A 14,056-nucleotide genomic window follows, 5' to 3' on the forward strand; every position below is an offset into this window, starting at 1 on the left:
CCTGGAACTCACTTTGTAGACCAGGCTGACCTCGAACTCAGAAATCCACCTGCCTCTGCCTCCCGAGTGCTGGGATTAAAGGCGTGCGCCACCATGCCTGGCTCTTTATTACTGTCTAAGTATACGCTTTACATATGTGTAGTGAAGTTCAGAAGCCATCTGACCACATCCACATCTATGTGGGTACTGGGGATCAAACTCAGGTTGCCAGGGCTGCATAGCAAATGTTTTACCCTAAGGGTACAAGCTCATGCTCACCCCAGAATGCAGTCTTTGTCTTTTCTTTGTCAGATAGGAAATCTCACTGTGTAGACCAGGCTGGTCTGGATCTCACAGAGACCTGTAATCTTAGCCTCCCAAGTGTTGGGATCAACAGTGTGTCCCACCATGTCCAGCTAGAATTCATCTTGATTCACTACTTTAATGACAAATAATAGGTCCCAGAGCCTGGGCTCCAATGGCCTGGAGGACTTGCTGGACAAATGTGACAGACATCCTAGGGCCACCACAGAGGAGCTGTCTATGATCACTGACAGGGCTGGGCTGGGCGTGACTGGGAGAGACCCATCTTCTCTTCGCTTCCGTGTTCCTTACAGGCAAGTAAAACAAAAAACCCCTGGTAGAGGAAGCAAGAGGAGCAACTGAGACTCAGGCAGACCTCAGGACCATGCAGTGACTGTCTCCCCAGTGGTCGCAGGAGAAGGAAACCCTTGAGGAGAGTGGTACTGTGCATCAAAGGCAGCTGGGCACATGGGCACCCGGCCAAGGAAGGATTCCAAGTTCAGGCTTCACAGGAAGACTAATCTGCCATTCCCCTCCCCCTAAGAAACGACACAACAAAAGCGAACAAAAAACAAAAAGAAAAAAAAAAAAGCCTGAAGTATATATATATATATCATAGCAAGAACCACACAAGCCCTCCTCTAACAAAAGATGTTACATGGTAGGGGCTGGAAAGATGGTTCAGTCAGTAAAGGGCTTGCCACACAGGCAGGAGGATTTGCGTTCCACCTAAGATACAAAACCAGACCCAACCAGGGGCAGGCACGTGTAGCCTCAGCACTAGCAAGGGGGAAATGGACTCCTGGAGCTAGCCAGCTTAGCTAAATTAGTGAATGTAGGTTCAGAGAGGTCTCATTTACCTGGTAGTGCATGCCTTTGATCACAGTCCTTGAGAGGCAGAGGTTGGCAGATCTCTCTGAGGCCAATCTACAAAATGAGTAACAAGCCGGTCAGGGCACCACAGAGGAACCCTATTTCAAGAAAAACAAAGCAGACCAGTGGTACTGGTGCATACTTTTAATCCCAAGATGCCTTATAACCAGGGGCGGGGGACCAGGGTGGGGCAGAGGCAGAGGCAGAGGCAGAGGCAGAGGCAGAGGCAGGTGGATTTCTCTAAGTTTGAGGCCAGTCTAGACTACAGGGTGAGTTCGAGGATGGCCAGGGTCGCAGAGAGAAACTGTCTCAAAAAAACAAAACTCCCAAAACCAAAAACTAAAAGAAAAACAACACAATAAAAGATGGGAAACCAGTTGAAGAACAGACTGACTTCTGACCTCCATAGTCACATTTGTGTACACAGCCCTGCACCCCTACAGATGTTATCTATATAGGCCAGGTGCAGGGGTGCACACCTGTAATTCTAGCACTTGGGGCACAGAGGCAAGGGTATTTTAAGACTGAGGCCAGCCTGAACATTTTATCTGTGATGTACAGGGTTTTTACTGAGGGTCTCTCTCTCTCTTTCTCTCTCTCTCTCTCTTTTTTTTTTTTTGAGACAGGGTTTCTCTGTGTAGCCCTGGCTGTCCTGGAATCCACTCTGTAGACCAGGCTGGCCTCGAACTCAGAGATCTGCCTGCCTCTGCCTCCCGAGTGCTGGGATTAAAGGCGTGAGCCACCACGCCCGGCGCACTTTTTTATTTTTAACTTGGGCAATGTTTGTGAAATAGGGTAAATTCACACAGTGAAGGATCAGGCCAGCCTGGGCTAGAGAGCGAGCCTGTCAGGATCAACTCCTTCAGTGGACATGGTATCCGGGAAAGCATATGGAGAAGGGGATTCCCGAAAAACTGAAAGCAGAGGCCTGAAGCCTGAGCAGTGGGTGTGAACCTGCACGTGGGGGCCTGGGGAGGTGCGGGATACCACCTGGGAGAACGGCCGGTTTTCCTGGCCCCACCCAGCTGCCGAGCCTCAGCCACCACAGATGTCATAACGTGTAACCTATACAGAAGCAACTCCAGAAGGCTTTGAATAACCAAGGAAATCTGTAGGCAGTGACTGCTCTAGAAGCTGGAGATGTAGAGAAATTTTGTCCCCGAGTTTTACTTCAGCAAAAAATCTTCAGATGTGAAACAAGTCCAATAAAATAGTAAAGGTCGGGCGAGCAGACAATGTCCTCTTGGGAGTGTGGCCCTGGCCTTCCTCCACCTGCAGGTCCCACTTTCCCTGTGCCCAGGCCCTCCTGGCCGTGTGGTGTTATGGAGTGCAGGGTTCAGAGGGCTCAGGTCCTTCCAGCCAGCCAGGCAGGCCAGGCACCCCATGCCAGACCCCGGCTGTTATCTTGGCCCTGCCAGCTGGATGAGGCTAGCCCAGGATTAGAGGGCGGTTCTCTAATGTCACACTGGGAGCACTTGGGGAGGGGGTTCCTCCAAGGACTGCCTGTGCTTTCTTCAAGGTTCTCCTCTGGCGGGTGGAAGGGGTCTTTTCTTTTGGGCCTGCGTCGGGGCCATTAGGAGTCCTGTGCCCTTCCCTGGAGAAGTGAGTGGTGCATGGTGCATGCTTGCACCCAAGTGCTCCTGGGACCTGTGATTTGATTGGGGACAAACAGAGCCAAGAGAAGCAAGTGCTCACAAACATTTATTTACACAAAATTCAAGTTACATATGATACAGTCTTTTTACACAGTAGTTTAAACAGACTTGGTTCCTCTATTTTTACTACCAAAAGGTAAAGAAAAACTTTTAACCATCTACTTCATTTTTTTTTCTTTTTTTCTTTTGTACAAAGTGAGATCATGCACTTTTCTCTTAACTTTGAAATCTTTTGCTAAGTGCAAATACTAGATTCTCTCCAGTTTTAAGGCAAATACACTGGGAGTGGCTAGGCAGTTTCTCACACCAGGAAGCAGTCCGGGTCCTAGATGTTAAGGTGGTAGCTGCCTTGGGGGGTCCCTGCTGGCACAGAGGTGCTGGGAGGGTCACTCCTGGGTGGAGACAGGCAGGAGTAGCCTCCCTGCAGCCACAGACTGACTATACTCTGGAGGACACGACACTGGCCTCACTCCAGAAACTGCCAGTTGTTTGCAGCTGGTCTCCTGGTGGATGAGAGGGGTACTGAGTCAACCTAGAACCGGGCGCCCAGTCCAGCGCTCACGAGGCCGTGGAGGGGAGGTGCTTGGCGTACCCACCCACCCACCCACGCGTAGGGCCTCTGGACAAGTGCAGAGAACACAGATACACTAACAGTTAAGGTACTTGGAGGATCCTGTCATGCAGCATGTGGCCCATCTTTCCAAGGCACTGTCATTCAGACTAACATCACAGTTCGGGTGACCCATGGCAGGTCTCCTGAGCTGCTGAGTGCCCCACCCACACTCAAGTGACAATGGGTACTTCAGGGGGTCTTTCCCTTTCTAAGTCTGTACACCCTGAACATGGACACCCCCACAGCAAGGCGAGGACAAGGACAGTCAGTACAACTGAGAAACCTGCTGCAGTCCTGCTCAGCACACACTGGAGGACAGGAGGGGACATGGGTACTGGGGACATGGCAGACTTTGTGCAGGCCTGGACTCTCATCTTACTCTAGGGAAGTCAGCTGCTCTCATCTCAGAGCTGGGACCTCTCCTGTGTGCACCCATTGCTAACCAGTGAGGGGTGGGGAGCAGGCAGCAGGGTTGCTGTGACGGCTGCGGCAGCTCCGTGAGGTCATCTGCACTGCCAGGGAAACCCCCAAACACCTTAGGAGAGAGAAGCTGCTCATCCCAGAAAAGGGACAGCCCGGGAATAAACGACAGCTTCCTTTAAAAGGGCCCTTTTGTTTGATGTCAAGTGTCAGGACTACTGGCTCTCAGCAGTCGCCAGCCCTGGGGAAATACTTTCAACCCGACTTTCCATGGATAGGGACACACGTGAGTAGACCACAAAAAACTTCAGCTCAAACTACGTGAATAGGAGCGACCTCTTTAGATAGTAACAGAACAAAACTTGTGCCACAGATTCCCGGAGGCCCTCGAACCTAGGTGGGCCTTGGGCATCAGGGAGCGAGCCCCAGCTTGGGGATGGTAGGCCATTCCCCCCTGGGCTTTCGGTGGGCTGCTGGGGAGGAAGTATGGCAAATGATTAGAGGCCTTGCTTCATGAGGTGTCAGGGCCACTGGATTGGCTGCTGAGATGGCAGACCAGGGAGCTGCCCTACAACTGGCCCAGTGACAGTCAGCACCCAAGGGGCGTGAGATCTGAAGGAGCACGGACCTTGCAAGGTAAGAGCAGGAGGACACCTTCGAGAGGAATGGAGGACTTCACCCCACTCAGAAGAAGAGATGGGCCTCCTGCAGACTCAGCCGTGCAGGGCTTTGGGTGTCAGAAGCGATGCCGTGGTTGGGGGCCAAAGTGCATGGGCAGGTTGTGCTCCAGGGGCACGTGCATGTGGCCAAATTCATAGTTGACCCGCACGTTGGGCAGAGGGGGTACATAGGGGGCGGGCACAGGACCCATGTTGATGGGGAAGTTGTTGAACACAGGCCGCACAGGTGGCAGGGGAAAGGGTGGGTGGACAAAGGCATAGGGTGGCATCTGAGGGTGCAGGTTCTGTGGGACAGGCCGCGGCAGGGCTTCCACACGCTGCACCTTCTCAGCTGGCTTCTCCAGTGGGGGCCCGATGCGTTTGAAGGTGTTCTCTGAAAGGAAGATGGGATTCAGTGAGGCGAACAGACCAAACCACCGCTAGCAGATGCTTGCCTGTGCTAGGGCTCTGCATGCCACTTCTGACCCCCACTATGTGCTCCTGTGGGCCCCAAAGTGGTGGCTTAGAGTAGGCTGGCTGATGTTCAATTCCAGACAGAAGACACCACTGCCCATCAGAGCAAGGTGCCAAAGGGCAAATCTATCCTTTCCCAGTGGCCACTCCCACAGCCTACAGAGGACAGCATCGTGCTTATTTAGCTTGACACAGCTCGTGTGAAATGCCCCTGCAGAGCCCCCGGGGATTGCTGTCATCCCTTAGTAAGCCTCCAGTGCTGGCTGAGGCCGTCTCCTAAGTCAGGCTTCTGTTTGCCTCTAGAGCTCAAACATGCACTTGGAAGTGTCTCATCATGGGGTGTGTGTGTGTGTGTGTGTGTGTGTGTGCCCAAACCAAACCCAGGGCTTTCAAAACCTTCCATGGTTTGAGCAGTGACCAGACGGGCAGGGACTCCCCACGCCTCATCTGTGTCCAGGAAGAATACTTGCCTCCATTCTTTCTCTTCTGTTCCTCCTCGGCCTCCTTTTGGATTTCCTCAATCAGCTTTTCATCATCTTCCTAGAACAACAGCAACATCAAGGGGTAAGTAAGCCTGCAGCTCTGTGAAGCAGGCCATGGGCTGAAGGTAAAGTATCATTCTCCTGCACTCTCTTCCCTCACCAGCTGCCTGGCCTTCCAATGAGGAGGGCTCTGTGCTGGAAAGGTCTGTGTCCGGGCTCTCAGAGCTGCACAAAAGCGGAGGGCAGAAGACAGCAGAGCTAAGAGCCTGAGGCATCTTCAAACTGCAGCTTGGCACAGCAGGCTTTTGGACCCACCTTTCTGAATATAGGTAGGCCCTATGGACTGGAAACTGTCTGTGGCTTCAAGTGGTGTCCCTGCAGCAAAGGTGTGGCCTCGGTGGGACAGAAAGAGAGGTATTTTGCACATCAGCAAGCTATCACCCATGTTTGCTTCATCCAGCAGAGTGGTTCTCTAGTTTACAGTGAGACAAAAAGACTCTACTGTTAGGGCTGGGTGTGGTGGCACATGTCTCCTTTAATTTCTGCCCTTGGGAACCAGAGGCATGAGGATCTCTGTGAGGTTTGTGACCACCCCAGTCCCCAGAATGAGCTCTAGTGAAGGCTACATAGTGAGACCCTATCTTAAGAAACCAAAAGAAGGGCTGGAGAGATGGTTCAGCAGTTAAGAGTACTGACTGCTCTTCCAGAGGTCCCGAGTTCAATTCCCAGTGACACATGGTGGCTCACAATCATCTGTAACAGGATCTGATGCCCTCTTCTGGTGTGTCTGAGGACAGCTACAGTGTATGTGATGGAACCCCACCAAGATGGGGGTGGTGGTCCATTAGAAGCAGGCTATGGCCCTACAGCAGACCTTGACATATCAGCTGAACTGACTGAGAGCATGGCTCTGATCCCAGCCAGATACTAACCAGGCCCAGTGTGTGTGTGTGGGTGCTTGCCTGCAAACACGACACTTGGGAGGTGGAGGCAAGATCAGTTTAAAGTCATCCTTGGTTATTTAGCAAGTTCAAGGCCATCTTGGGCTACATGAGACCTTGTCTCAATAAACCAACATGGGGATGAGGGCAAGTTTCAGTCAGAAAACACTTGATTCTCTAGACCAAGTCACCCAGCCTACCTTGACAATGTTGGGTTTCTCTTTTTTCCAGAGGGTCCTACTCTGTAGTTCATGCTGGCTGGGTACTTGTGGCTCTCTTGCCTCAGCCACCTGAGCACAAGTGCCACTAGTGTTCTAATGCTCATCCCCGAGACCCAGGAATGCTCTGAGATGAACAAGAGGCCACAGTGTAGCTGTGAGTGACCGAGACCCTAGACCTGGACCTCTTGTTGGAGAAGTCTGTGCATCTGCTTTGCAGGTGACTCAGGTCACAGCCACACAGTAATCAGTGATCTCACCACATGACTATCATGTCCCCTGGTCAGGAATTTCATTAGACAGATGTTTATTGCATGCTGCTGTGACACATTACTGCTAAGCTACCTCTGTTTTGTTTTTGTTTAAGATTTATTTATTTATTATATGTAAGTACACTGTAGCTGTCTTCAGACACTCCAGAAGAGGGCGCCAGATCTTGTTACAGATGGTTGTGAGCCACCATGTGGTTGCTGGGATTTGAACTCAGGACCTTCAGAAGAACAGTCGGGTGCTCTTACCTGCTGAGCCATCTCACCAGCCCCGCTAAGCTACCTCTGAACTTCAGATCCACAAGACAGAAAGCCACCCAGATGGAGTGTGTCACTATGCAGCACTCCCTTGCCGTGATAAAGGACTTTAGAGGAGGGCTGTTAAGAGATAGTTCCAGGATTCAGCTGCCAAGTGACAGATTTGGTTGAAATGATCCAAATTAAGCTTTCTGTGACACAGGGAACTCTAGCTGCTTATCTTAGTGTGCCACTAGTCACACCTGGCTGGGTGTTCAGACAAAGGAACGAAAGTTCAGTTCCCATCAAGCATTTCAGAAATTGTAAAATAATGCCCATGTCTACTGTCTAGGAGGAGTACTGTGGACTCATACACATCTGCTAGGTGATGCATAAAATCTTCTATATGACCCAGCACTTGGGAGGCAGAGGCAGGAGGATTTGAGTTTGAGGCCAGCTTGGTCTACAGAGTGAGTTCCCGGACATCCAGGGCCACACAGAGAAACCACACTCAAAGTCACACTCAGGAGGCAGTAATCAGACAGGCAAGGCAAGAGCTCACTGTGAGAATGGTGGGACAGACCGGGACAGGTCTTTAATACAGATCCCAGTGGGTGTTTAAAGCTTTTATTCACTTTTGAGTCGGGGCCTCTCTATGTTGCTCTGGTTATCCTGGAACTTGCTCTGTAGTTTTTTATGCTGGTTTCTGCCTCCTGATAGGATTAAAGGTGTGAGCCACCATGCCACGCTTTTACAGATTATTCTTACTTTATATGTCTGAGTGTTTTAACTGCATACATTTCTGTTATCATATTTGTGTCTGTTGCCTAAAGAGGTGAACTTGGCCCCTCAGGGAGTGATCAAAACAGAGGAAGGAATGAGAGGAAAGGCTGGGGGCCTGCATTAGGTCCCCCTGGAACTAGAGTTACAGGTGGCTGTGAGCTGCCATGTGGTTGCTGGGAATCAAACCCAGGTCCTCTGGAAGAGCAGCCAGTGCTCTTTATGTTAATGATATCTCAGTGGTTTTTTTTTTTTCTTTCCTTGAGACAAGTTGTAGCCCAGGTTGGCCTTACACTCATCTCATCCTCCTGAGTGTTGGGATTATAACTGAGCTACCATACAAGCCTCTGTGTGGCTTCTTCAATTTAAGCAAGAGGTTTCCCCACTGACTATTTAGTAACATGAATGGTATCACATACTTACCCCTCTACACCTAAATGTGGTATCGCCTGTACTTCCTAGGGAGAAAGCTAAGGCTTCTAATGGTACAATACAGTGCTTAGAAATCAAACATTCCAGGTCTGGTGTGATCCACTATACCTATAAGCCCAGCACTTTGGACATGGAGGTAGGATAATCAGAGTTCAGAGTCATCTTCAGCTACATAGTAAATCCGAGACTAACCTTGGTTACATGACACCCTAGTTTTAAACAACCCCTGCCTCCCCATTCATTCTGATTTCCTTAGAGCACAAGACTGAGGTCCCAGAGAGAGTGAGCTGCTCATTCTTGGTTGGGTACGGTGGGTTAGGAAGAACACCCAGTTAAGGAATGCTGAATGTCTCCGTGTCCTCCAGTCTACAGTGCTTAAGGGCAGGGTTACCTGCCTTCCTCCCCTTAGCCTGTGAACCAGTTCGTGGACACCATGCATTGTCCTGAAAGGTATAGGAAAGGTGAGGACAGAAGCAGTCTGGTCCCTTATAGGACCGACACATCTCAATCCTGAGCACAGGTTAGAGCTGGCTCTTCACCATGGACTTTCTGCTATGGAATTTCAGAGCAGAGAAGACTGGCTGCCCACCTTGGCTCCTCAGAGTCCTATTTTAATCAGGGAGAGTAATGTGGCTGGCCTTCCAGATCCATGAATTTAAACAATATGGGTGGAAAATATTTGGGAGACAAAACAGCATCTGTTCAGAGCAAGGCAGAGCCTGAACACAGCACCCGACTTTGTCTAGACAGAGCCTTGTGTCTATGGAGGATGGCTAGAACACAGAAGGTCTAGGCTGCTTATGGCAGCATGAAGACACCTGCATGTTGCTGTCTGCCTCACGTCCACCTCAGGCTTCCTGTGGCCAGGCCGCAGTAATGGACTGATACAATTGTGGTGGCTTTCTTCCTCTTCCTCCTGCACAGCACTAGCAAGGGAGCGAGCCAAGTTTTCTTGACATAACCCCAGCTTGCTGATCAAGAGTCCTTCCTGAGCACGGGAAGCAGGCACCCAGCCTTTCCTCTCATTCCTTCCTCTGTTTTGATCACTCCCTGAGGGGCCAAGTTCCTTAAGGCCATTTGCTCTCAGTCTGGGAGACTGCAGATGACCTTGGCGTCTACATCAGTCCCTGCTACCAAAATGATGGGGGTTCATGTATGATTTATGAGGAATCATGAGTAAATTGCTGGTCAGACAGTTGAGATCTCAACTATGAGCAAGGCATGGGGCACAGACCCGTGATCCCCACCCTTAGATGGAGGGAAGTCTATGAGTTCCAGGGAGCCTGGGCAAAAACAAATAAACAACTCTGAGCAAACGGCTGCATCAGAGGCTTTTGCTGTGTTAACAACTTTAAAGAGAAAAAGCCTCCATTCAGCCAGTCTGTGTATTCTGGTCACTTCCCACTTCTCTGGGTGGAGGGTCCCTACCCAGCAATTTCCCTTCAGATTAAGTTCCTCAAGCTAAGGCAGGCTGGGCAGACATACAATTTTTACCTAATATCTACTTTATCACAACTGAAGAAAAATCTGTACTGTTCAAAAGAGGGGGGAGGCTGGGGTTTAGGGTTGATTTGCGCCCTTTGGAGGTCCTAGGGGACAGTCTAGGCCACCTGAGTGAGGGACGATGGAAAAGGGCTTGCTATGGCGCTGCTAGAAATAGGAACAATAGGCGGAAAGAGGAAAGAGGATGACAGGCTGGGAATGAGCAGGATCACAGGTCAGTCCTCAAGTTCTTTTGGCTGAGTCACTTACAGGAAGCTGGAGTCTGGACATAGCCACAGGGTTCAGTAGTGGATATGGCTAGAAGAGCTACAATTTTGGGGTTCCAGATCCAGGTTGGGGTCTAGCCCTAATCCCATGCCAAGCCTGTTTTTTCAGAAAACTGTTGTGCCAAAGAGGTGTAGGGCTCTGTGACGGCCAATTCTGGTTGTCAGCCCGCTTCACCTGGCAAGAGCCTTCATTTGAAGAATCACCTCCATCAGACCTGTCACAGGCAAGTCTGAGAAATTTAGGAATTCCTAATTTTGTAGAGAAAAGTAATGCACACTGAGGTTTTATGAAGGTAGTCCCACCTCACAGCCTTGAGCGCCACACAAACCATGGTTTACAAGTGAGGGGTCTACTTCATTCAGTCTCTGCCTTGCTCTGAAGAAACCCTGTCTTTCCTGCTCACAAATGCCCTTCCTCTTGGTTGGCTGAGTCACTGGACGCAGTATGCACTGGGGTACAAGCTTCTCTTACTCAGTTTGGTTCACAGCACCCACGGTGGGAGGAGGGGATCACGATCACCTGTTATCCAGACCCACTGACTCTTGACTCCTCTGTGGACCCCTGAACATAGGTGTACACAAACACACACACACACGGAAAAATCAAAGGGAGAGGTGGATCAGTGGTTTGAAAGCACTAGCTGCCCTTACAGATGCTGTTCTCAGCATCCACATGGCAGCTCACAACCTTCTGTAACTCTGGTTCCAGGGGATTCACTGACTGTAGTGGACAGCAAGCATATGTGTACCCCACCCCTAAGTCAAACACACAAAATAAAGATAAATTAAAAAAACAAAACAAACAAAAAAGCCAGGTAATGGCAGTACACACCTTTTACACACCTTTAATCTTAGCACTCTAGAGGCAGAGGCAGGAGAATCTCCAAGATTTTGAGGTCAGTATGATATACATAGTGAGTTTGAGGCCAGCCAGAGTCACACAGTGAGTCCTTGTATTAAAATAAATAAGTAAGTAAGTAAATAAATAAATGATCAAAGGAAAAAAAAGAAAGAAAGGACTATATATTCATTAAAGCACATATGCTCCCAGGTTAACCTGATGGAGGCAGTTCCATAGCTGCGGGTCCCTCCCTCTCCCCAGGTGTGCTAAGTTGACAATCACCATCAGTCATCTGAGTCCCTTCAAAAGAACAGGTTGGGGAGTGAGTGAGAGCTAGATCCACACCTGGACCTGTAGCCCCAAGTGGAAGGTCCTCTAGTCTAGTAGGTCTTATTTGTAGTAACAAACACAACCGCTGAGGGTGGAGAGTCTAGCTCAATGATAGAATGTTGGACAGAATGATCACCGTCCTGGGTGTAATCTCCAGCACTGAAAATACAAATAAAACCCAACAAACCAGCAAAAACACTTACCAGACACAACTAAGAACATTTTGGTATATTTCTAATGTTTCCCCCTCTTTTTCTGGCTTGACTTTGAAAATTCTAGACTTCACACTGGAAGGCTGCTTTCCGCCATGGCTCCTATTCTCACACAGGGACTGGCAGGGTCAGTCAGAGGGCACTCAAGGGCAGAGGGAGAGACTTACAGACCCCAGTGCTCCACGGGGCCTCAGGCTATCTTGACACCCACCCCCAACCTGCCTGCCTTGGTCACAGGCAACAGTGGGGGGAGGAGTCCGGCAGTGCTCTCTCTGGCTCAAGGCTATAGAAGAAGGCTATAGGCCTGAAGAAGTTTGTGCTCTTTTCTGAAGAGAAAAGATAGGGAGGTGGGTGGAGACTGGACAGTGTTAAGGAGAGGGTGAGGACATACATACCAGGCTGTCATGGAAGTGAATTATGAAGTGCCTCTTTGACACCTACAGCTATCTTAAGAAACAAGTCCTTAGATCACCTGAAATCGGTGAAAATGGGGAAGGGAAGCACCCCAGGGCTGCAGGGCGACAGCAGAGGCAGGGCAAAAGATGAAAGTGAAATGTGGCCCCTCACATCCAGCAGATCTCTGGGAGAGGCCTTTCAGTAGAGAAAAGGAGGGCGGGGAGATCTTATTTCCCATCCGTGAGTTCTTTGAGCTCAGCAGGACACAGAATCTCACAGGAAGTGAGGAAGAAATCACCAGAGTAGTTTTCATTAAGAGCGGAAATGCAGAGACATCTGCTTGTCCCCTAACCACAAGCACCACGGCTGTCCACGCAGCGGGCTCTGCACAAAGAAACTCAAGCAGTGGAGTAGAGCCAGGCTGTGTTTGCAGGTCAGCTCCTAGCAGCCACAGTCAGACACAGCTTGTGGGTTAAAATGCATGCCTGAGTACCTGGCACAGAGAGCTGGTCTCGCCAAGACCTTCCCTCCCAAGACCCTATGACCCCAAACCACAGTCTGATTTCTCACTACTTGCCTGCCTGCTGGCCAGGCTCCTGTGACTTAGCTTTCCTTTCCCTACGAAGATGACAGGCAAGCAAGCCTGCCGCCGCCCGACCCAGCCCCTTCCTTCCCCCATGATGCTGGTCATGTGTGGCCACAGCTGTTGTTAATAAACTTGCAAGGATTTCGTGAAAGCTTCCAGAGGGCTAGAGATTTAGTTTCAAATTATTCCCAGCTCAGTTGTGGGACTGCATGAGAACAGCAGCCCCTAACCCCCACCCCAGCTGTCTCCCTACAACAGGAAATTGGGGTGTGTGGGGGGAGCAGCATGGAGGGGAAAACCCAGCTAGGGAGGCACATGCTGTGCAGAGGGAAACAGAAATGTGCTGGGAGGAGCAAAGATTACAGAGGCTCCAGACCAGCCTCTAACTTCAGCAGCCATCTTCTTAGTCAGGAAGTCAAGCATCCCAATGCCTCTGACTGGGGCACCTCCTCCACAAGGACCTCTAGTGTCCAGTGGTCCATCAAGGAGATGGAGCTGCAGGCCTCTTCTGCCATCTGCAGTTTGCTCAGCTGAGAAGGTGTTCAGTGAGTCCCCCACCTTACTGTAAGGCCTACTTGGTTCACAGGACTGAGACCCCATGGGCGCATCTTGGCCATCTAGTTGTGGAAGAAGCCTTATGAGCAGAAGAGCTGGGCTTTACCAAGTCCAGGATCCTGGACAGTTTTCCTTATCTGAAAAAATGGGAAACTAATGTCCCCCCCCCCCCCCGCGCCTGCCATGTCCTCAGCTGAAGTCCCACTTAACATTCCAAAAGCATTGGACTGTGAGGGAAGTTTCATCAATGTACCCACTCTACCCATGCTCCTCTTTGTATTGTTCTACAGAAACAATGGGGCTGAAGACAGTGGGCAGAAATAAAAGTCAGAGCTGTGACTGCAAGTTGTCTTTTTTTGTTTGTTTGTTTGTTTTTGAGGCAGGGTCTTCTAGCTGAACTAGAACTTGCTATATAGACCAGAAAAAAAAATCACCTGCCTCTGCATCCCCAGTGCCTGGATTAAAGGTGTGTCCCTACAACCCACAGCCGGAAGGAAGGTTTTGAGCCGGACATGAAGGCTGACTGTGATTTCAGTAAGAGATCTCACTACTACAGAGGCCTCCTCTGAGAGAGGAAATCTCTTCTCTTACAGTTTACAGGAAGGGAACTTGGCTGTTTGTTTTGTTCTTCTCTAGACAGTCTTTCTGTGTAGCCCTGGCTGTCCTGGAATTCAGTCTTTAGACTAGGGAGGCAGCAACAGGTGAATTTCTGTGAGTTTGAGGTGGATCTGGTCTACACAGCAAGTTCCATGATGGCCAGGGTAACAGTATAAAGACTCTGTCTCAAACAAAACAAAACTAAAACAAACAGGCATGGCCCTGGCTAACAGTGACTACTGTTCTAAGGGGGTGAGAGGGAATGTCACTTTTCTTTTTTCTGGGGCAAGGATTTTATACAGCCCGGGTTGCCCTTGAACTTACTATGTAGCCAAGTGTACTGGCTAGCTTTGTGTCAACTTGACACAGCTGGAGTTGTCACAGAGAAAGGAGCTTCAGTTGGGGAAATGCCTCCATGAGATCCAGCTGTAAGGC

At 50.0% G+C, this 14,056-nt stretch overlaps 1 protein-coding gene across 3 annotated transcripts in view; it reads right to left on the minus strand.

Moving 5' to 3' along the window:
• Window positions 1-2,840: 2,840 nt before the first annotated feature.
• The window catches only part of Rnf216 (ring finger protein 216), a 110,123-nt gene continuing 98,907 nt past the window's right edge, over window positions 2,841-14,056 (minus strand). For 2 of the 3 annotated variants that reach the window (XM_021222715.1, XM_021222714.1), the window contains exons 16-17: window positions 5,447-5,516; window positions 2,841-4,896 (exon numbers count right to left, since the gene is read on the minus strand). In XM_021222715.1, coding sequence (XP_021078374.1) covers window positions 4,580-4,896; window positions 5,447-5,516 — 387 coding nt within the window. In that variant the 3' untranslated portion in view covers window positions 2,841-4,579. The remainder of the gene's footprint in view (window positions 4,897-5,446; window positions 5,517-14,056) is intronic. The other variant, XM_029533547.1, reaches the window with a different exon arrangement.

This window comes from Mus pahari, chromosome 23, assembly GCF_900095145.1.
Source record: "Mus pahari chromosome 23, PAHARI_EIJ_v1.1, whole genome shotgun sequence".
Taxonomy (NCBI): Eukaryota; Metazoa; Chordata; class Mammalia; order Rodentia; family Muridae; genus Mus; species Mus pahari.